Source organism: Hemibagrus wyckioides, linkage group LG20, assembly GCF_019097595.1.
Source record: "Hemibagrus wyckioides isolate EC202008001 linkage group LG20, SWU_Hwy_1.0, whole genome shotgun sequence".
In the NCBI taxonomy this organism is placed as follows: domain Eukaryota; kingdom Metazoa; phylum Chordata; class Actinopteri; order Siluriformes; family Bagridae; genus Hemibagrus; species Hemibagrus wyckioides.
Window position 1 is genome coordinate 11,527,324 of NC_080729.1, and position 21,014 is coordinate 11,548,337.

Here is a 21,014-nt window from a genome sequence, read left to right on the forward strand (position 1 = left end):
GAGGCCCCACCTCACAACTTACAGGTGTGTGTGTGTTTGTGTTTGTGTGTGTATTATATGGCAGAATTGTTAAAAATTATTTCAAATCAAACCAAATCAAAATTATAAAATTATTTGGTTGCATGCTATTATTTCTAAAATAGCCTACGTGATTACATGGGTAGGTTTTGCTCACTGATTCTTCTTGTTCCATGTTGTTTATGATGTTGCTGCAGGTTGAGCAGTGTGCAGCATACGGTGATATTCTCTATATATGCTGATTGAGTTGTTGAGCTGAGGTGAGAAATTGCAATAAATACATTTTTATTTATTTATTTAATTTTTTGTAGAGAAATTCATTGGAAAAGTTGATCTTCAGGAATCTTTTCACATAAACATGACACTGAATTTCCATACAGACCTGAATAGGAACAGAAATGGATCCTATAAAAACAACAACAACAAAACAACAACAACAACAACAACAACTGGTGGAACTGGTCTTACTGGATATTTAAGTCTCGTCCTTTAAGACCTATAGGAATCTTATAGGAATGGTTCCAAAATATGACGGAAATTCTAATATAATCCAGTCCAGATTTCTATGGGAATCCTGCACAAACATAAGATCGTAGATGTACATCAAAAAGACATTAAAAAATCAGATGAACGTCCTTTATCACGCATGCGCAGCTTATGAACGCCTTCTACAGCTTAAATCACTTACTGAGCGAGCGGAGTGCAAAATATCATTCGGCAGAAAAATAGCCTATCCTCCGTCTATCCGTTTGTTAGTTATAGTAATGTTAATCTAGTTAAAGTAAGTATGTACAGAGTAATTCGGTACAGAATACAAATCTGATTCGGAAGAAAGGCTTGGTTCGTTTGTTTCCACCTGGAACCCCCCCCTCCACCCCACACCCTCGAACAGGTGTAGCAAGGCGATTCCGCTGACGCAAAACAAGCGGTCGTGTTCAAATAACCCTCCTCCGTGACGCACTCGCGCACTACTTAGGTGATGGAGTAATGGGTTTAGTCACCCTATGTAGCGCACTATAATATCGGATAGGTTGTTGTTTGGCATGTACACCCCGGACTCCGGGCAGAGGAGGAGTTCCGCACTTTCTGTTTGAAGCATTCTGGGAGAGACAACGATGTGTCCGTCTGAGCAGACGGGAGAAGAGACAAATTAACTTAACTCCATAACTTCACTGTTTTTCAAAATGGTAAGTGTAAATGTTTCAGACTGAAACCTCAAGTTAAGTCGCTACAGTTTTCACTGGGTGCTTATTACAGGCTGGAAGTAGACAGGTCGCTAGCCTGCACCTGTTCGTACCAGGTAGCTGTTTACGTTCAACTTCCGTCCTAATCTATCTTCCGTCCTAATCTCTCGGCAGATTTGTTTCGGCGGAGGTCATTTAATTTAGTGGAAGTGATTCATTAAATAAAGGTTGAATACGCTATCAAGTAACAATTCTGAGTTTGCTTTAATTTGCTGACCTTGTGTTATTACCTGCTGGTAGTAATACACACTCCTCCGCGTTAACGCTTCCGTAAAGTCTAGCGAAACTGGTTCCATCATTTTTACGCTGCATATTACTCCTTCATTCATTTATCTCAGTTTGTTTGTTTTCTTTGCTTAAATATTTTTTTTTATCTTTCGTTTGTCCACGACTTTTCAGAACCTCCACATGAACTCGTTTCTAAGTTGTCTTTTAGCTGTTTGTTATAGCCTGCTTTAGGCTGGCTGCAGGTCCACTGATGTCCGGTTCTGTGTAAAAACATTTAAAGCTGCTGTGTGTGATTGGAAGAAAGTATGGCCAAAAGTTTGTGGACACATCTGACTTCAGATTTATTCTCCCCTTTGCTATTACAAGAGGCTCCCCTCTTCTGGGAAAGCTCTTCACAGTGTGTGGAGGATGTGTTCATTCAGCCACAAGAGTGTTCGTGAGGAGAGACCCTGATTCAGGGATTCAGTTTATTCGTGAAGCGCTTTTAACAATAGACATGGTCTCACAGAAGTATAGAAACATAGAGCGAGAAAAAAATTATAAAGTTTAAAGTTAAGTATCTATTTCATGCCTAATGAGCAAGCAACGAACATTTGCAAGGAAAAATCTCCCTGTGATGATATGAGGAAGAAGCCTTGAGAGGAACCAGGCTCAGGAGGGAACCTCATCCTCATTTGGGTGACACTGAACAGTAAATAATGTAACTGTGAATAATATCCTTTCTACAACAGCAACTAGTTCATTATAGACAATAATTCCTTGCTGTCGCAAAGCTGACAGATGCAACGGCAGATCTGTGATAGTCTCCAAGTGGTTCTGGATCTGGGACGATGATGATGATGAGGAGGAGGAGAAGGAGCAGGAGGAGGTCTGGGGTGCAATCAGCTTTCCAGTTTGTCTCAAAAGTATTCAGTGGGGTTGGGGTCAGGGCTCACGTTTCAAATGCTTCGGCTGTGATTTGGAAAAGACGTGTCGTCATGCAGCTCGGTTTGTGCACAGGGTTCATTGTCATGCTGGTACAGGTTGGGACCCCTATGTTCCAGACAATTGTGTTCTTCTAGCTTTGTTGCTACAGTATGGGTGAAGGCTTACATATGGCTTGGATGGTCAGGCGTCCACAATCTTTTGGTTACATGGTGTAGCATCTGATTTGAGGACTTCAGATCAATGTCATTTAGTCTATGATGTAACCAAAGCATTATTATTGTTGAAATAAGAATAAATCAATAATAATAATAAATAATTATTCTTAGAATTGACACTCATCGTGTGTGTGTGTGTGTGTGTGTGTGTGTTTGTGTATTTCTATATGTAGTAACAAAAGTCTTTCAGCACAGCAGTAAAAAGTGAACCATCCTGCTGTTTCTCTGGACACTACAATTAACATTTACTATATCTACTCTCCTTACATCATATACAGGGTTGTCAAACCTTCCTGAAGGCTTAAGTCAGCTTCACACTGTATGATTTTGCATGAGTTTGTATGTGGTCATGAGTTAGGATCGGCATCCAGTTTAATGCCATGCACTGAGAGCAACGACAGCTACCAGCAGTAGTGTGAGACCATGATGCTCATGTATAAAAGACACCATTATGAGGACGCCTAAAAATAATATATGATTAGACAAATCTCATGGAGGGCTACAAATACGGTAATGACACTGGCAAATCATAAACTAAGCATGCTAATGAACGGGAACAAATAATCCTGATTACCTCAAGCTCACCTTGAAGGATATTTCAGATTACACAACTCCTTTTTCTGCACAAGTGCACATCATAACCTATACTGAGACTCTGGTGTCAGCTTTGAACTGTCATTTTGGACTTTGATGGTGCTGTCACTAGAGGACCTTTACCATATTTTCTCACATGGAGAGTGTGTTATTGCACAATCTATACACCATACAACAGTGTTAAAACACAGACTTCAGATCCAGCTAGCAACACTTAAGCTTCCATTTGTCAAAGAGCTCTTATAATTAAGATTCTGAGCTCATCAGGGAAAGTAAAGTTAATGTTTTGGCGTTAAAGTCTTTTTTTTCTGTGCCTTATTTTGTTCAGTAATTATATCCTCATTACATTTGCAAAGTAAGTGAAGATGTGTGTTTATTATTATAAATTACTGCACGTTGGGCATGTAAGCAGTATTCCTGAAAGAGTAGGCAGGTATGTGTTAGCGTGTGTGTGTGTGTGTGTGAGAGGATGTGTGAGAAAGTGTGAGTGTGAGAGTTTGAACAATAGAAGGACATAATAGTGGAGGAAATTGTAGGCAGGATGAGTCTAACGGGGAAACACATCCTTGCTGAGGAGTTTGGAAAGCTGTGCTTGTCTAACTGATCTACGTAGTCTTATATGTCCATCACGTACATGTGATATACACTATATTGCCAAAAGTATTCGCTCACCTGCCTTGACTCGCATATGAACTTAAGTGACATCCCATTCCTAATCCCTAGGGTTCAATATGACGTCGGTCCACCCTTTGCAGCTATAACAGCTTCAACTCTTCTGGGAAGGCTGTCCACAAGGTTTAGGAGTGTGTTTATGGGAATTTTTGACCATTCTTCCAGAAGCGCATTTGTGAGGTCACACACTGATGTTGGACGAGAAGGCCTGGCTCTCAGTCTCCGCTCTAATTCATCCCAAAGGTGTTCTATTGGGTTGAGGTCAGGACTCTGTGCAGGCCAGTCAAGTTCATCCACACCAGACTCTGTCATCCACGTCTTTATGGACCTTGCTTTGTGCACTGGTGCACAGTCATGTTGGAAGAGGAAGGGGCCAGCTCCAAACTGTTCCCACAAAGTTGGGAGCATGGAATTGTCCAAAATGTCTTGGTATGCTGAAGCATTCAGAGTTCCTTTCACTGGAACTAAGGGGCCAAGCCCAGCTCCTGAAAAACAACCCCACACCATAATCCCCCCTCCACCAAACTTTACACTTGGCACAATGCAGTCAGACAAGTACCGTTCTCCTGGCAACCGCCAAACCCAGACTCGTCCATCAGATTGCCAGATGGAGAAGCGCGATTCGTCACTCCAGAGAACGCGTCTCCACTGCTCTAGAGTCCAGTGGCGGCGTGCTTTACACCACTGCATCCGACGCTTTGCATTGCACTTGGTGATGTATGGCTTGGATGCAGCTGCTCGGCCATGGAAACCCATTCCATGAAGCTCTCTGCGCACTGTTCTTGAGCTAATCTGAAGGCCACATGAAGTTTGGAGGTCTGTAGCGATTGACTCTGCAGAAAGTTGGCGACCTCTTCGCACTATGCGCCTCAGCATCCGCTGACCCCGCTCCGTCAGTTTACGTGGCCTACCACTTCGTGGCTGAGTTGCTGTCATTCCCAAACACTTCCACGTTCTTATAATACAGCTGACAGTTGACTGTGGAATATTTAGGAGCGAGGAAATTTCACGACTGGATTTGTTGCACAGGTGGCATCCTATCACAGTTCCACGCTGGAATTCACTGAGCTCCTGAGAGCGACCCATTCTTTCACCAATGTTTGTAAAAACAGTCTGCATGCCTAGGTGCTTGATTTTATACACCTGTGGCCATGGAAGTGATTGGAACACCTGATTCTGATTATTTGGATGGGTGAGCGAATACTTTTGGCAATATAGTGTATGACTTTCACGCTTTTGTATACATTACTTTTTTTCTTCACTGGCTGCCATAGGGGTTAATGTGTTTAGAGACAACACAAACACACCCGTTCAAAGCGTTTACATGTGGGCCATGACGTAATTTGTTTATACTTCTAGTCTTTTAAGCTGTTTGTTGCTAAGAGAGGATTTACCCTTTTTTCTTTTGACAGTGAGACAGCAGAGCCTGTGTGAGTCTTTACATCTACATGCACCTCCTGTGCCCTTGGGTGTGTGTTGTCTTCTCCTTGCAGATGATGTTGATTTAGATCCTCTTGATCATCTATTGATTTACATGCTGTTATAGAGGGACAAATACTGTATCAGGTAGAAATTATAGGCACCGTTTATAAACCTTTGGAGCTTGTTGTTTGTGGCATTTTTTAGAAGATTAGCAGCTGTCTAACAGTCTATTTAGTTAATGCAGTGTACAGAATCAATAGCCATGTGTTCCTGTTTATTTGCATTTTTTCTTAAAAATGTAGGTTCTTGCTAATAGAGAAACATTAGGAACTCGTGGTCCTTGATAGTTATTAACACATGACATTGTTTCATGTGTCTCTGCTGCCTGTATGGACTAGATGAAGAGGAATTGTGTAAAAGTGTTTTACCCTCCAGATTGCATTTATTTAAAGCTGCAGGTTTGAGCAACATTGCTGAAGACATTGTGCTGCATGCAGGAGGAAGTGTGAAAGCCATATTCAAGCAGGAAGCTTTCACAGAATTCTAGAGGGTAATATTATGTCTTCATTTATTTTGAGTTGCTGTAACTCTGAGGTCAGCAGCCAACAAACCTTAAACATGTATCTTAGCTATGCTGGAATAGCAGCGCTATCTCACAGCTTCAGAAGTCCTGGGTCCTGAGCTCAGGTTATTGTCTGTGTCAAGTGTCATCTGTTCTCTGTCTGTCCCTGGTGGTTTCCTCCAGGTCCTCCAGTCTCCTCCTACCTCCCATAAACATTATAATAGATGGATTAGCCATGTTCATTTGGGTCTAGGTATGAATGTGTGTGTTCATGGAGCCCTCTGAAAGACTGGCGTCCCTCCCAGGGTCTATTCCTGGATCATGGTCAGTGTCCCTATGAGAGGTTCGTCATATCCAGTGTCCCTTTGAGAGGGTCATCATGTCCAGTGTTCTCAGGAAAGGTTCATGTCCAGTGTCCTCAGGAGAGGTTCATCATGTCCAGTGTCCATCATGTCCAGTGTCCCTATGAGAGGTTCATCATGTCCAAAGTCTCTATGAGAGGGTCATCATGTCCAGTGTCCTCAGGAGAGGTTCATCATGTCCAGTGTCCTCAGGAGAGGTTCATCATGTCCAGTGTCCTCAGGAGAGGTTCATCATGTCCAGTGTCCATGTGAGAGGTTCATCATGTCCAGTGTCCATGTGAGAGGTTCATCATGTCCAGTGTCCATGTGAGAGGTTCATCATGTCCACTGTCCATGTGAGAGGTTCATCATGTCCACTGTCCATGTGAGAGGTTCATCATGTCCACTGTCCATGTGAGAGGTTCATCATGTCCACTGTCCATGTGAGAGGTTCATCATGTCCACTGTCCATGTGAGAGGTTCATCATGTCCACTGTCCATGTGAGAGGTTCATCATGTCCACTGTCCATGTGAGAGGTTCATCATGTCCACTGTCCATGTGAGAGGTTCATCATGTCCACTGTCCATGTGAGAGGTACAACATGTCCACTGTCCATGTGAGAGGTACAACATGTCCACTGTCCATGTGAGAGGTTCATCATGTCCACTGTCCATGTGAGAGGTTCATCATGTCCACTGTCCATGTGAGAGGTTCATCATGTCCACTGTCCATGTGAGAGGTTCATCATGTCCACTGTCCATGTGAGAGGTTCATCATGCCCACTGTCCATGTGAGAGGTTCATCATGCCCACTGTCCATGTGAGAGGTTCATCATGCCCACTGTCCATGTGAGAGGTTCATCATGCCCACTGTCCATGTGAGAGGTTCATCATGCCCACTGTCCATGTGAGAGGTTCATCATGCCCACTGTCCATGTGAGAGGTTCATCATGCCCACTGTCCATGTGAGAGGTTCATCATGCCCACTGTCCATGTGAGAGGTTCATCATGCCCACTGTCCTCAGGAGAATGTCATCATGCCCAGTATCCCTATGAGTGGTTCATCATATTCACTGTCCTCAGGAGAGGTTCATCATGCCCAGTGTCCCTGTGAGACTTTCATCATGTCCAGTGTCCCCATGAGAGGTTCATCATGTCCACTGTCCTCAGGAGAGGTTCATCATGTCCAGTGTCCCCATGAGTGGTTCATCATGTCCAGTGTCCCTATGAGAGTTTCATCATGTCCATTATCCCCATTTATTTATTTATTATTTATTTATTTATGAGAGGTTCCTCATGTCCAGTGTCCTCAGGAGAGGTTCATCATGTCCAGTGTCCCCATGAGAGTTTTATCATGTCCAAAGTCTCTATGAGAGGTTCATCATGTCCCCTTTCCCTGTAAGTGGTTCATCATGTCCAGTGTCCCTATGAGAGATTCATCATGTCCAGTGCCCCTATGAGAGGTTCATCATATCCAGTGTCCTCAGGAGAGGTTCATCATGTCCAGTGCCCCTATGAGAGGTTCATCATATCCAGTGTCCCTATGAGAGATTCATCATGTCCAGTGCCAATATGAGAGATTCATCATGTCCAGTGCCCCTATGAGAGGTTCATCATATCCAGTGTCCTCAGGAGAGGTTCATCATGTCCAGTGCCCCTATGAGAGGTTCATCATATCCAGTGTCCCTATGAGAGATTCATCATGTCCAGTGCCCCTATGAGAGATTCATCATGTCCAGTGCCCCTATGAGAGGTTCATCATATCCAGTGTCCTCAGGAGAGGTTCATCATGTCCAGTGCCCCTATGAGAGGTTCATCATATCCAGTGTCCTCAGGAGAGGTTCATCATGTCCAGTGCCCCTATGAGAGGTTCATCATATCCAGTGTCCCTATGAGAGATTCATCATGTCCAGTGCCCCTATGAGAGATTCATCATGTCCAGTGCCCCTATGAGAGGTTCATCATATCTAGTGTCCTCAGGAGAGGTTCATCATGTCCAGTGCCCCTATGAGAGGTTTAATATGTCTAGTGTCCTCAGGAGAGGTTCATCATGTCCAGTGCCCCTATGAGAGTTTCATAATGTCCAGTGCCCCTATGAGAGGTTTAATATGTCCAGTGTACTCAGGAGAGGTTCATCATGTCCAGTGCCCCTATGAGAGTTTCATCATGTCCAGTGCCCCTATGAGAGGTTTAATATGTCCAGTGTCCTCAGGAGAGGTTCATCATGTCCAGTGCCCCTATGAGAGTTTCATCATGTCCAGTGTACTCAGGAGAGGTTCATCATGTCCAGTGCCCCTATGAGAGTTTCATCATGTCCAGTGCCCCTATGAGAGGTTTAATATGTCCAGTGTCCTCAGGAGAGGTTCATCATGTCCAGTGTTCCCATGAGTTTCATCATGTCCAGTGTCCTTATGACAGGTTCATCATGTCCATTATCCCCATTTATTTATTTATTATTTATTTATTTATGAGAGGTTCATCATGTCCAGACTCCCAATGAGAGGTTCATCATGTCCAGTGTCCTCAGGAGAGGTTCATCATGTCCTCAGGAGAGGTTCATCATGTCCACTGTCCTCAGGAGAGGTTCATCATGTCCAGTGTCCTTATGACAGGTTCATCATGTCCAGTTCCCCTATGAGAGTTTCATCATGTCCAGTTCCCCTATGAGAGGTTCATCATGTCCAGTGTCCCTATGAGAGGTTTAATATGTTCAGTGTCCTCAGGAGAGGTTCATTATGTCCAACACATGTATACCTGCTCATTTATATAAATATCTAATCAGCCAATCATGTGGCAGCAGTGCAGTACACAAAATAATGCAGACACATTTCAAGAAGTTCAGTGAATATTCACATCAAACATAAGGGTAAAAATGTGATGTCTGTGCCTTTCATCGTGGCATTGTTGTTGGTGGGCTGGTCTGAGTACTTCAGAAACTGCTGAGCTCATGGAAATGTCACACACAGCAATCTCTAGTGTTTACAAAGTATAGTGCATAAAGCATCCTATGAGCAGAGGGTCTGCAGGCTGAAACCCTTTCAGCTGAAAGAAAGTCTATGGTAACTCAAATAAGCACACTTTACAACCATGTTGAGCAGAAAAGGTCCCAGTGCAGTCTTCTGCTGCTGTAGTCCATACAGTTCAACGTTTGATGTTTTGCTCATGCTGAGATGCTTTTCTGTTAGCCACGGTTGTAAAGAGTGATTATTTGAGATACATTCTCCCTCCTGGCAGCTGAACAACTCTGGCCAACAAGGTGTTTCCACACACACACAACTGTCACTCATTCAGTGTTTTACGTTTTTCGCACCATTCTGTGCAAACTGTAGAAACTACTGTGTTTGAGATTCCCAGAAGATCAGCAGTTTCTGAAACTCAAGCCAGCCTATCTGGCAACACCATCCAAGTCACAGAGATCACCTCCAACATCAGAATGAAGAGAAAGTCTAAGCTTTGGAAGTGCATCTGCATGATTTTATGCATTGTGCTGCTATGACGTAACTGGCTGATTAGATAACTGCATGAATTTACAGGTGTACCGGTGTTCCTAATAAAGTGGGCGGTGTGTGTATGTCTAACAGATTTCCTATAACATGAGTAAGTGTTTGGATGTGATTACGCTATAAAGTTTTTTCGGAAGAAGGAAGTGAACATTGTGATATTTTCCAAAGTAACTCCAGGGCTGTTTACCACCTCAATAGTGGTGCTTACTCAAAGCTTTGTTCAGATTGCCAGATGTTTCCCCGGTCCTCCATGTGCTTAGTCAGTGTTTACAGGCTAAAGTCCTGCATTCTTCACAACTCGCCAGATGGTGACGGTGGCTTGCCCTTACTTTACTATAATAAATCATAAAAACCTGCCTTGTGTCTTGTTCCTGTATTCTAAAAGTAACATAAACGAATGGATTCATTTGATGATTTGATTCAGAGTATATCAGTGCACAGTAACCGTGATCACAGAAGTTAAATACACAATCTTATTTCCATTTCATCCGGACAACATAAGACACTGGCGTGACATAATGACTCTATGTGAGAAAAAACATCAATTTAGGAGCAGCCTGGTCCTAAATTGTTTTAATGCTACAGGAAAATTGTTTCCGATGAAATGACTTTGAATTCAGTGGGAAATTTGTTCTTGAAGGTATTTCAGTGTGATGTAAAAGCAATATAGTAGTTTTAACATCAACATGTAGGTTCAGTGATTTTATATAATGTATTCAAATATAAATATAATTTATTTTATACATTTTTAAAATTTAACACTGAACAGAAACAAAAATTGTAAAGATTATTTACAAAAGTTATCATTGAATCAGCTGTTTCAGGTCAGTGTGTTAAATTGTATTAATTAAAACCATTAAAATTAAATGTATTAATAAAAAAAAAGCCAACATGCACAATAAAAGTATATTGTATCATATTTTATCATCATCTCAATATTACATTGTTCTATCACCCAGCCCCTCACTAATAGTTTTTCCACTAATACCTTTAGTTTTAAGCTTAATTTATGTGCCAATATATTTTCTTATTGTTCTTTATCTGTGTCATGCAGATGCGTTTTCTGCTGCTCTTCAGTCGCCAAGGGAAGCTCCGGCTGCAGAAATGGTTCCTGCCACTGCCGGAGCGAGAGAAGAAGAAGATCATCAGGGACATGACCACCATGGTGCTGGCTCGAAAACCACGCACGTGTAACTTCCTGCATTGGAGAGATCTGAAGATTGTTTATAAGAGGTGAGGAGGATCCAGCTGAAAGAACAAAAAAAAAAAAAAAAAGTGATTCCTCTACTGGCTTTCACCGGTCTCAGTCAAAGAATGGCCCTTTCTCATACTTATGTGTTTAGTAATGCAGACTAATACAGTAGTCGTGTTTCAGAACTTCAGGTGAACAAGTGCAGTAACTAAAGCTCTCCATCACGACAGTATCCAAAAACACACAACTAACACGTTACCCACCATTGTGCTTTGTGAGAATGCGCTATTCCCTGAGATGCAGGAGAGACAGTAGGTAGCCAGCATTTCAAAGAGTCTTGACTACTCAATAACCACTGGCCATAAATGCAGAGAACATGTCAATTTGAATGGACAGATCAAATCACTGTTGTCCAGCAAAATGTTTTTGAAAACTTAGTAAATCCAGCTGTGTGTGTGTGTTGGACCTGCTTCTGCTGTAGACCACAACTGTGTCATCCTCCTCTAAGTGAGCTTACTATTATCCATACATTGGTTATAAAAGGTCTACACACCCATGTTAAAATTGCAGCCTTGTCTGATGTAAAATGCTGAAGCATGTCAAAGATGTTTATTTCAAGCTCACTTGAGCACAGCTCACCTGAAAACAGCAACTTCATTGCATACGTTTACACACCTTTTATAATGGGGCAGTTGGTTCTGCTCAGAATGAACCAATCACATTCAGACTCGTGCTCAAAACTGAAGGTCATACACCGGCCTTCAGTGAAGTGATTCTAATTAACTGCAAAGAAAGATCAGCTGCTTCTGTAGGATTTTCTGGACGATATCTGACCGCTGAAACTATGATCTGCAAACAGCTTACAAAGCATGCGCAGGAACTCACTGTGGAAAAGTATTGATCAGGTGAGGAGTACAGAATGTATTGATCAGGTGAGGAGTGAAGAATTTCCAAAACATTATAGATCACCACAAGGAGCATTGTCTGTTTTGGCATAAAACCTGCGCAGACCTCTGGTAGTCAACTGAAAATAAAGAAACATTACACCTTCCAGTGTTATAATGACCTAAAGCACAGATCCAATTCCACAAAGGAATTACTTCAGAAGAAGGTCAACATTTTGGAATGGTCCAGTCAGAGCCCACTGAAAACCCAGAGAATGACTTAAAGAGGGTTGTGCACAGGAGCTCCTCTCACTATTTGATAGATCTGGAGCATTTATGCATGTGGAACCAGAGTGGAAAAAAATTAAGATGTTCAGCATTGGTGCACTCCTGCCCTCAGATCTGTATTACGATCAAAATGTGCACACTTATATACAACCAGGTCATTGTGTGTTTTTAATTTATTTTGTTGCTGGTTAATATTTTACATTGAGGGTGAATCCCACATGATTTATCTGTGTTTTATTCTTTTACAACACAAAAATTAGAATTTTTTTAGAAGGACTGTCGACTTTTTTTTTTTTTATCCATGTACATATTAAGTGTCCATTTTCATAATGTCCTGCACATGCCTTGACTGATGCTAATGCTATTGGTGCTGTGTTCATTAGCTTCTTTGCCAGGCTTAACGACTTAAACAAATGAGCTAACTAGCCAGGATGTGATGACACTGTATTTGCAATTAAGTAAATACCTGTGGACACATTTATGTGCCCTCTTCCAGATTTAGTCTTTGCTGTTAAACCTCCTCTCTTCTGGGTTGGCTTTTCAGTAGATATTGGATCATGGCTATGAACATTTTTACCCATTCAGCCACAAGAGCATTATTGAGGTCAGGCACTGATGTTGGGTGAGGAGATCTGGGGTGCAGTCAGTTTTCCAGTTTATCAGAAGGGTTGAGGTCAGGGCTCGGTGAAGGACAGTCAAATTGTTCAACTCCAATCATATGACAAACCATGTCTTTATGCAGCTCATTTGATGCACAGGGGCACTGACATGCTGTTTTTTAGTGAAGAGAAATGCTAAAGCTACAGCATACAGAAACATTCTAGACAATAGTGTGCTTGTGGCTACAGTGAGGTGGTGAACGCTCACATGGTGATGTAAAGGCCACATGTCTGCATACATTTAGCCATAGAGCGTACATTCAAACACTGAACCACTGCATCGTAGAGGGAGATGAGCTGTATATTTATTCATGACCACAGGGGAAATTCATGATGACACAGCAGAGCAACTAAGAGGAGAAAACATGTACATGAAAAGTAGAGTAAAATAATATAAGATAAATAGAAATGATAGAATACAAAATAAATCAGTGTGTCTGTAAATAAGGTAGAATTGCTGTTGAATTGCTGCTATAAACCACTTCTTACTCCAGCATCTCTCAGATATGAAAATGAGAACATAATATCAAGCTGGAGTCTTAATCCAGTTAACTACTAATCCAGTATGTTGTTTTCCATGAAGCCAGTTCAGAAACTTTATACTGATGCCAAAGGCTGACATCATGGTTAGGAAAAAAACAAAACAAAACACAGACCTCTAAGAATCTTTGCTTCTTTTTCCAGAGCTGACAATAATCCCTTCATGACCCACACGGCCTGCTCTCTACACTATTGTCCTCTCGTGTGCAGCTGTCCCAGCATGAACTGTATTACTACCGTTCTGTGACCTTATTTCAGTCAGTGGTTTCGTATTTAAATGAATGAATTGTTTTTTTTCTGTACTTTACCGTATAATGTTTTCTTGTACGAGTCTTAAGTCGATGTCTGAAAACCGAAATAAGACTAATGTGCAGTTCAATTCAGCGTCTGTAATGCTGTTTTTATTGTAGGCAAAAAGCTCTGTATTGTTTCTGCTTAGTTCTTTCCCAGGTTTGTTGCTTTACTTGAACAGGATTATTGCTGCAGAGCTCAGAATTATGACATTTTCGACCTCTGTGTGTTTGAGGTACAGAGTGGGAATGCATCCATGTATGTCTTCTGTTAAAAACAAGCTAGCCAGCTCATGTTGTTCTTTGCTGCAGACAGACTATATATTTAAACATATCACATATATGCTGTTCTAGCAGCTAGAATCTGCATCAAAGCAATTGGAACTATGCTGATATTTATCGATTATGGTGCATCGGTTTTATTCTGGTTGTTTTTCATATATAAGCTTTATTTTCATTTATTCTGAAAAGGCATACAGTATATTTCCAGCTAGCAGTAGATCATTCCTTCTGTGCTGCCCGCTAGCCATTACCTGGCTTGCTACATTATGGGAGAACTGGAAGATTTATCTCAGCAGCAAGTATTGTAAACATTAATTAGTTACTTGGCTGATACTGACTTTCTCTTTCTAATGAGGAAAAAACTTTACCTACTCAGTCATGGAGAGCTGGTAGCTTTCTATACAGGGATTACTGGTAACAATACCATGTGATGGCATAAAGTATAAACTTCATGCAATAATACCTTGACAAAAGCATAGTGATAAAATGATCAAATAACAGTGTGAGCTATCAGATATCCAATCACAGAACTTGAGTTGAGTTGAGGTTAAGAGAAGATATACAGTACACTTGTGTGTTTGGAGTTTCTCTTGCTTTTTGTCAGACTTTTACATCCAAGTGGCTGCTTTCACACACGAGTTCACAGAAAGCATCGATTGCCTACGATTGCTGTGATTGGCTGGGGAGAGAGTGTGCCATCCAGCAAATTTTGCTCCCTTGGCTCCTGGTCATGAATGGTTGTGTTGGGATTCGAACTCACGGTCATCTGAAGTTAGTAGAAGGTCTAAATTTAATAGTAGAACTTCAGCTAATAATGCTGTAAATGACAAAATGTCTCCACTACAAGTTCATTTGTTTTTACTCACATTCAAGTTACCCAGGAGAGTCTCTCATAGAGCCATTGTATATAAATACACATGGTTCAGAGACGGTTCCCCTTACTGGGCTGAACACCTGCCCTCTGCTTGGATCTAGGAAGCTTCAGCTTATGTTGCTAGAAACCAGAAATCCTGCGTAATATGAGGCCCACAGATGGCCTGATTCATTTATTTGAAGTTAGTGTGGGTGGTAGTTTATTTGCACAGCAGAAAAAGCTCTCAGGATTTGCCTGAATGACTTGTGAGTGACTCGTACGTCTAGCTTTCACATCATGCTGTTAAATGGCGTTTAGCTTTCAATTGGTACGACATTCTAGGCTTTCATCCTGTGATCAGGAGTTGAAGTCCTGATGATATTGTGGCACTCTGTCTGAGAGAGCACTGCTCTCTGGTGAGGATAGACTGACATCCCCCTCTCTCCTGTCAATCATCACCACCATGGCATTACACAAAAGGGCATAGCTAATGGGTGGAATCTGCAACAGCCAAATTTAGAGATATTGCGCTAAAGATTTGTCAATCCTTCATAATGTGTGTATACTAATGACAGTTCTATCTACACTTCAACAGTGACATTTGTGCTATATCATTTACTTAATAATCGGATGCATGTCTCGCAATAGTGTGATATTTTTTTCTCAATAACAAGATGTTTTTAAGTTGTAAGTGGATCTTTTTCTCATAATAAGATGTTTTCTCATTATAACAAGATGCTGATGGGGATTTTCTTCTTGTGTGGCAGTTCTGCGCTTCTGTATCAATCTTTATCACATTGTTACACATGACATTAGTCTTCAGCTTGTTTCACTGCTGCTTAGTTTATTTTTCACAAAGTGAAACAAGAACATTTTATTGACTAAATGGAGTTCCTGGGTTTGTGTTGATTTTAATAATCTGAGTATAAATCTGAACTCAGAAAATATGAATGTTTCTTCTAAACACTGCCAGTAGTTTCTGCTGTTTTTCCCCCCATTTTCAGCTTGTTTATATTCATCAGATTTGGCTGGAAATCCTAATTTAAATGTTTAAATACAAACAAAATACATTGCCAGTAACACATGATTTGCTGATTTGTATACAGGTATGCCAGTCTGTACTTCTGCTGTGGTTTGGAAGACCAGGACAATGAGCTGCTGGCTCTGGAAGTGCTGCATCGATATGTTGAGCTGCTTGACAAGTACTTTGGCAATGTAAGTAAAAGTGAACTGTTAAGTAGATCATCACCTCCTCATACAACCATAAGAAGTTATTAATCATCTGTGAACATTAACCTGGAGTATACACAGAGATACACCCCTGATCCTGGAGAGTTCCACTGCAGACTTCAATTCCAGTTTCTTCCAAACTCCTGGAAATGGAACTTATACAGAGTTTTCACAACAGTCCTAATATAACATTCCTGATACTCCTAATAGTATAATAATGAATCTATGCTTATGTCAGTTTGATTTCATTCTATTGTAGCACCTTTTGAGGAAGTGAAAGGAGAAGTATAATGCACTTATATCAGAGTCAGAGTATAATACCGTATCATTTTGAAACTGTAAGAGTTCATGTGAAGTGTTCCCTCAGGTGTGTGAGCTGGACATCATCTTTAACTTTGAGAAGGCGTATTTCATCTTGGACGAGTTCCTAATGGGGGGAGAGATACAGGAAACATCCAAAGTGTCTATTGCTAAATCCATCGAGGCTTCAGACATGCTGCAGGAGGTGAGAGATTCAGTTCACTTAAGCAGAGACCTTGAATAGAATTGTAAAGTTCCTGACATGTTGCTAATGATTCATGACACATTGGAAAAAGTTTTGGGGTTTGGTAAAATAGATTAATAGTAAGATTAACATGGGTTGAGCCAACATTAGATATGTTGTTACATTAGAACGAACATTTGTTTCTATAAACATCAGAAACACATGCGCAAGCAAGACTGATTATCTAATAATACAAGCTAAATGCTTTTTGAGCATTATCACAAATGGTACCCACCCAGTAATGCCTCCTGAAAAAAGAGCTTAATTAATACAGAGGGAAAGTTATAAAAAGGTTATGAATGTAACATTCACTGCAGTTTCTTCTCTCCAGACGATGGAAGAGTACATGAGCAAGCCGGCCTTTTAGCAGCTTGTCAGAGGGAAGCAGCACTCATCCACGGAACAAACATTACAGCACTCACAAAACAGACCATGGCTTCTGGTTACACTTTTCTAATAGAAGCTAAGAAGATATGAAGTTACTGTTAAAAGTCTGTATGTGAAGGAAATATCTGTGTGTAACACGTCTAGGAGAAACATTTTGTGTGCTTTTCCAGTCACAATTTCAAATGGAAGTTTTTAAACAATAGTAGTTCTTACTTATATTAATAAGTATTTGAGGAGTGCTTGTCTGTTTTTTTTTTCAACATCTTCTCCCCCTCTTTCACTTCTTTGTTACTTGAAAAGGTTGATTTTGAAGCAGAATAATACAGACTTGGGAGAATTTGAGTGAAGATGTAGGACTCAGTTTGCACGACTTGGAAAGAAGTTTCAGTTCACATCCTCTTTTACCTGATACATGATTGATCGCTTGATTTGCAATAATTCTAATGAACCTCAAATTAATGTAAAGTGCCTACTTTGTGATTGTATGTCACCTACATGTTTTAATGAGTGTGGTGTATGTCTTATCAAAGCAGATATTTTGAAAACACTTGAAGAGAGATTTTATATGCATTGAACTGGTTGCTCACTATTATGCTATGATGATTAAATTGTAAAATCTACACTGTTAATATTGACATTAAAATGTATTTTGATACATTTTCGGTCCACTCGAGCTTCTTGTTCTTGTTCTTTACCGGAGCTGTCCAAGTGCTGACATGACGTAATGCAGTGATGACGAAAGCAGCTCTCCATTCAGCATTTCAGAGGCAGCTTGGTGTGAAGGAGCACTCACTTGCAGTCACGTTAGAGTACAACATCTGAATTTGTTTATTTTAGCATCGTCTCTTCTTTCAAAGTAACACACCCAACAGAAACCACTTCGTGTCAACTCGTCGATATAATCAGCTTTTATGCTATTACGTTTAAAATGGTTTTCTCAATCGTGTAAAGGCTGATCTTGGTTAATAAGGCAACACAATACAGCGAGAGGAAAAATAATACAGTAATGCTTTATTAATCTTTGAGTCATTTCACACTTCAAAACAGGTACAAAATGACTGAGAAACGAGGTTCACATCCACCTGTGTCTAATAATGATATAGCTCATACGATTAGGACCATACCAAGCTCCGTAGTGCTCAATATAAGTGCACATCATACTAACGCACGTTGCAAAAATACACTTGAAACACTAATAAACCCAAAACAGACAAAATGTCGTTTACTTTTGCACGTTTGTATACGGTATATTATGTACATAATATAGAATGTCATCCTAAAGCACTTAACGTTGGTTAATCTTGAGGAAATATAGGCATTTGTAAGGAGAGGGATGTGAGGAATGTTGTTCCATTGTGGTTTATTCTTACCCACTACATTCCAGCCACCAGTTTAGTATGATGCTCCTTCTCTCCTTCGGTTACCGACTCGGGGATTTGCTGATCAGCCTGCTCCGGTATCGCGATCTCGGTCGGTGTTTTTTGCTGCACTTCCGCCTCCTCCTTCCCCTGCGTGTCTCTTTTCGCAGGCGCTCCCTTCCCTGTGTCTACTTGGTCGAAGTAATCTTTCATGGCCTCCTCATAGATTTCGTATGGAAACAGTGCGTTAGAAGAGTCCACGGCTCTTTTGCGGTCAGATGAACTGGGGTCGGGGTATTCGGTTAAAAGTTTGGCGGCAAGGAAGGTGGCCACTTCGTCTTCATCCACCGCATCGTCGTAATCATCTTTCCTTTTGCTTGGAGCTCTGTTCAACTCCGACACCGAGTAACTCCCACGTCTGCCACTTGGCGCGAAGTATCTTGATATGGGCGTCTTATACGGTCTCGGTTTGACGAAATATTTCGCGTTCTTGTTGGCCAGGTTTCCGAGACCCAGCACCTTTAAGATATCTTCGGTTTTGACGTCGGCTGGAATGTCGCTTACTGTGACTTCCGGTTGGCGTCCGTTGTAATATTTGATGACGCGGCTCCGGTAGCGAGGCGCACTGGGTTTCCTCAAAACCTGCGGTTCGGGTAGACGTTGTTGTTTCCGAGTCTCCTCCATAAACAGCATTCCGACCAAATCTTCAGGAGGGATCTGGAGCTTCATAGAAACGGCCGATAGCAGCTGCTTGATCGCCCGCGGGTCGAGGAGAGAAGGCATATTCAGCAATCTTCTCCTTCCGCTTTGCACGTCTGTCAGATCTCGCTTCTGCGCCTGATCGGTCATTTCCAGCACTTTCAGCAAGACGTAGTCCACAAGTTTCGTGTCGTCATCTGCATTATCTGCGGCTTCAAGCGCAGGAGCAGCTCGTCTCTCAATCATTTCGCGCGCCTCCTCACTGTCTTCTAATCCCCGATCAAACTCCTCATGACTTCCTTTAACCATCTCTTCTGTCTCGACCTGCTCCTCTAAAGGCACCCATTCCTCTCCTCCTGTCACGTCTTCATACGCAAGTTTTCGGGGTCTGTACACGTCCTCGTCATCTTCATCATCATCTTCTGCCTCGTCTCTCTTCAGGTTCTGCGAGTTAGACAGTTTACCGAGCTCTTCGAATATGGAGCGCATGTTGGCGAGACTCTGCGGCGTGTACTGCTCGTCCAGGTCCTCCGTGGCTCGCTTGTTGTCTCGGACGTTTTCCTCGTCTTCGAACATGAGTGGATATTTCTTGTGAGGCCTCACCACGGCGGCGGTCTCGGTCGAGGGACTGTCGGTTTCAGTCGCCGGCCGTCTGCTCTTGTGAAAGCGGCGCTCGTTTCCAGGAGTCAGCGCGCCGTCCGCGCCTTGCTCGAGTACCCTGAGCAGAGCGCGAACCCATTCTGGTGCTTTATTATCAGGCCAACTCGAAGCGTCCTCGCGTAACGGTGCGTCTTCGTCCCGAAGCGAAGCGAGCTGCACCAGGAGCCGGAATTTGTCCACTTCGTCGTAGTCTCCTGTGGGACTTTCCGAGTCGTCGGTGCGCCGTTTCAGGCTCTCGATGTATTGCAAGGCTTTGATCATGTCAGAGTTAGGGCTCAGATACGCGTCCTGATTGCCGCTGCCGCTTTGCAGTCGGTGGTGACGGCTGACGGACGCGCCATGCACAGCCTCAGCGTGGAGGAGAGCGACCAGGACAAGCGCTAAGAGCTTGCTTAATGAACGTGTCATGCCGCCTAAACAAGGGGATAAATAAAAACAAACAAACAAACAAACACACAGAAGGACTCAGTATAGTTAACATCACAGCAGGGTATTGAGAATGCAATCATTTACACTAAATCAAAAAAATCAGTACTCACTTCAGGCTCCTAACAATACCGCTCAAAATGAGTGTTAAAGTAACCTACTATGTATATAATTTATTCCCCCACAAGATCAGGCACTCGGAGGAATCCTGAGCAGAACTGAGCTGTGTAGCATCATAACATGTTTTTAAACGACTACAGTAGCCTGGCGGATGACTCACAACCCCCACCCCCCACCCCCCGTTGTCAAGGTAACCTTTTACTTGTGGCTACCGTCACTCTGTTGGAGCGATATTTTTGTTCATTGCTAATTTTTTTTTTCACACGTCGTTGAATACAATAGAAGCTAAATCCAATGCGTTGAATTAGTATAGCGATAGAATCACAATGAAATGAAGTGCATACAGATAGCGAGATCGCAGCTGAGCCACACAGATACAATCAAAACAGTAAGATAAAAAGGATGCTCTCTATCTTTGTTGTGGCTACATGCCATTGATTCTTTCTACAAATCAGATTTACGACGATCATGTTAACAGTCATCTTACCTTTTTTTTGCGAGGTAGGAGCTCAGAAAATAGATGGAAGCGAAAATAGCATTTCCCCCCGTGCGCGTCTTTCGCGTGTGCCTGTAGGCTCCCGTTTCAGCACCGGGACAGCTCCCTCGCGCGCTATATGAGGCAACACCTGACCGCGTGCGTCACAGCTATACACGTAATGCACGGCCCGGTCCCCATCTCTCTGATTGAGCCGAAAGAAAGCAGAGAAGCCGATCTAATTTTAAGCCTTTTGAGACTTTTCTCTGATTTCTGTTTCTTTATTCATGAAGGTGGTCGTCTATTTGTGTCTCAAAGGGAAGAAACAAGGCAGTGCAGTGGATGGAAAACTGCTTTCCCTTGAGAGAACTGACTTTTCTCGTGTGACGCTCATGTATACA

General features: G+C 42.1%; 2 protein-coding genes across 3 annotated transcripts; one reads left to right on the plus strand and one right to left on the minus strand.

Moving 5' to 3' along the window:
- The first annotated feature begins 1,056 nt into the window (after positions 1-1,056).
- Positions 1,057-17,543, plus strand: ap1s3b (adaptor related protein complex 1 subunit sigma 3b). The gene is made up of 5 exons (XM_058418952.1): positions 1,057-1,205; positions 10,781-10,959; positions 15,821-15,929; positions 16,312-16,449; positions 16,820-17,543. The coding sequence occupies exons 1-5, from the start codon at positions 1,203-1,205 to the stop codon at positions 16,853-16,855; spliced, it is 465 nt and encodes a 154-aa protein (XP_058274935.1). The 5' UTR covers positions 1,057-1,202; the 3' UTR covers positions 16,856-17,543.
- Positions 17,544-17,865: 322 nt separating this feature from the next.
- On the minus strand, positions 17,866-20,782 carry scg2b (secretogranin II b). 2 transcript variants are annotated; one of them, XM_058418949.1, is made up of 2 exons: positions 20,626-20,782; positions 17,866-20,005 (listed from the first exon to the last, which is right to left on the minus strand). In XM_058418949.1, the coding sequence occupies exon 2, from the start codon at positions 19,998-20,000 to the stop codon at positions 18,249-18,251; it is 1,752 nt and encodes a 583-aa protein (XP_058274932.1). In that variant the 5' UTR covers positions 20,001-20,005; positions 20,626-20,782; the 3' UTR covers positions 17,866-18,248. The 2 variants fall into 2 exon arrangements, with proteins under 2 accessions (XP_058274932.1, XP_058274933.1); XM_058418950.1 differs by lacking the exon at positions 20,626-20,782 and adding an exon at positions 20,132-20,276.
- Between the last annotated feature and the right edge of the window lie 232 nt (positions 20,783-21,014).

What these genes read in the sequence shown, in the direction of transcription:
- ap1s3b (XM_058418952.1), top strand. An exon ending in TTGACAAGTACTTTGGCAAT is followed by an intron (nt 15,930 to 16,311) that starts GTAAGTAAAAGT and finishes GTGTTCCCTCAG; the next exon opens with GTGTGTGAGCTGGACATCAT. An exon ending in CTTCAGACATGCTGCAGGAG is followed by an intron (nt 16,450 to 16,819) that starts GTGAGAGATTCA and finishes TCTTCTCTCCAG; the next exon opens with ACGATGGAAGAGTACATGAG.
- scg2b (XM_058418949.1), bottom strand. Translation starts at nt 20,000, where the DNA reads ATGACACGTTCATTAAGCAAGCTCTTAGCGCTTGTCCTGGTCGCTCTC.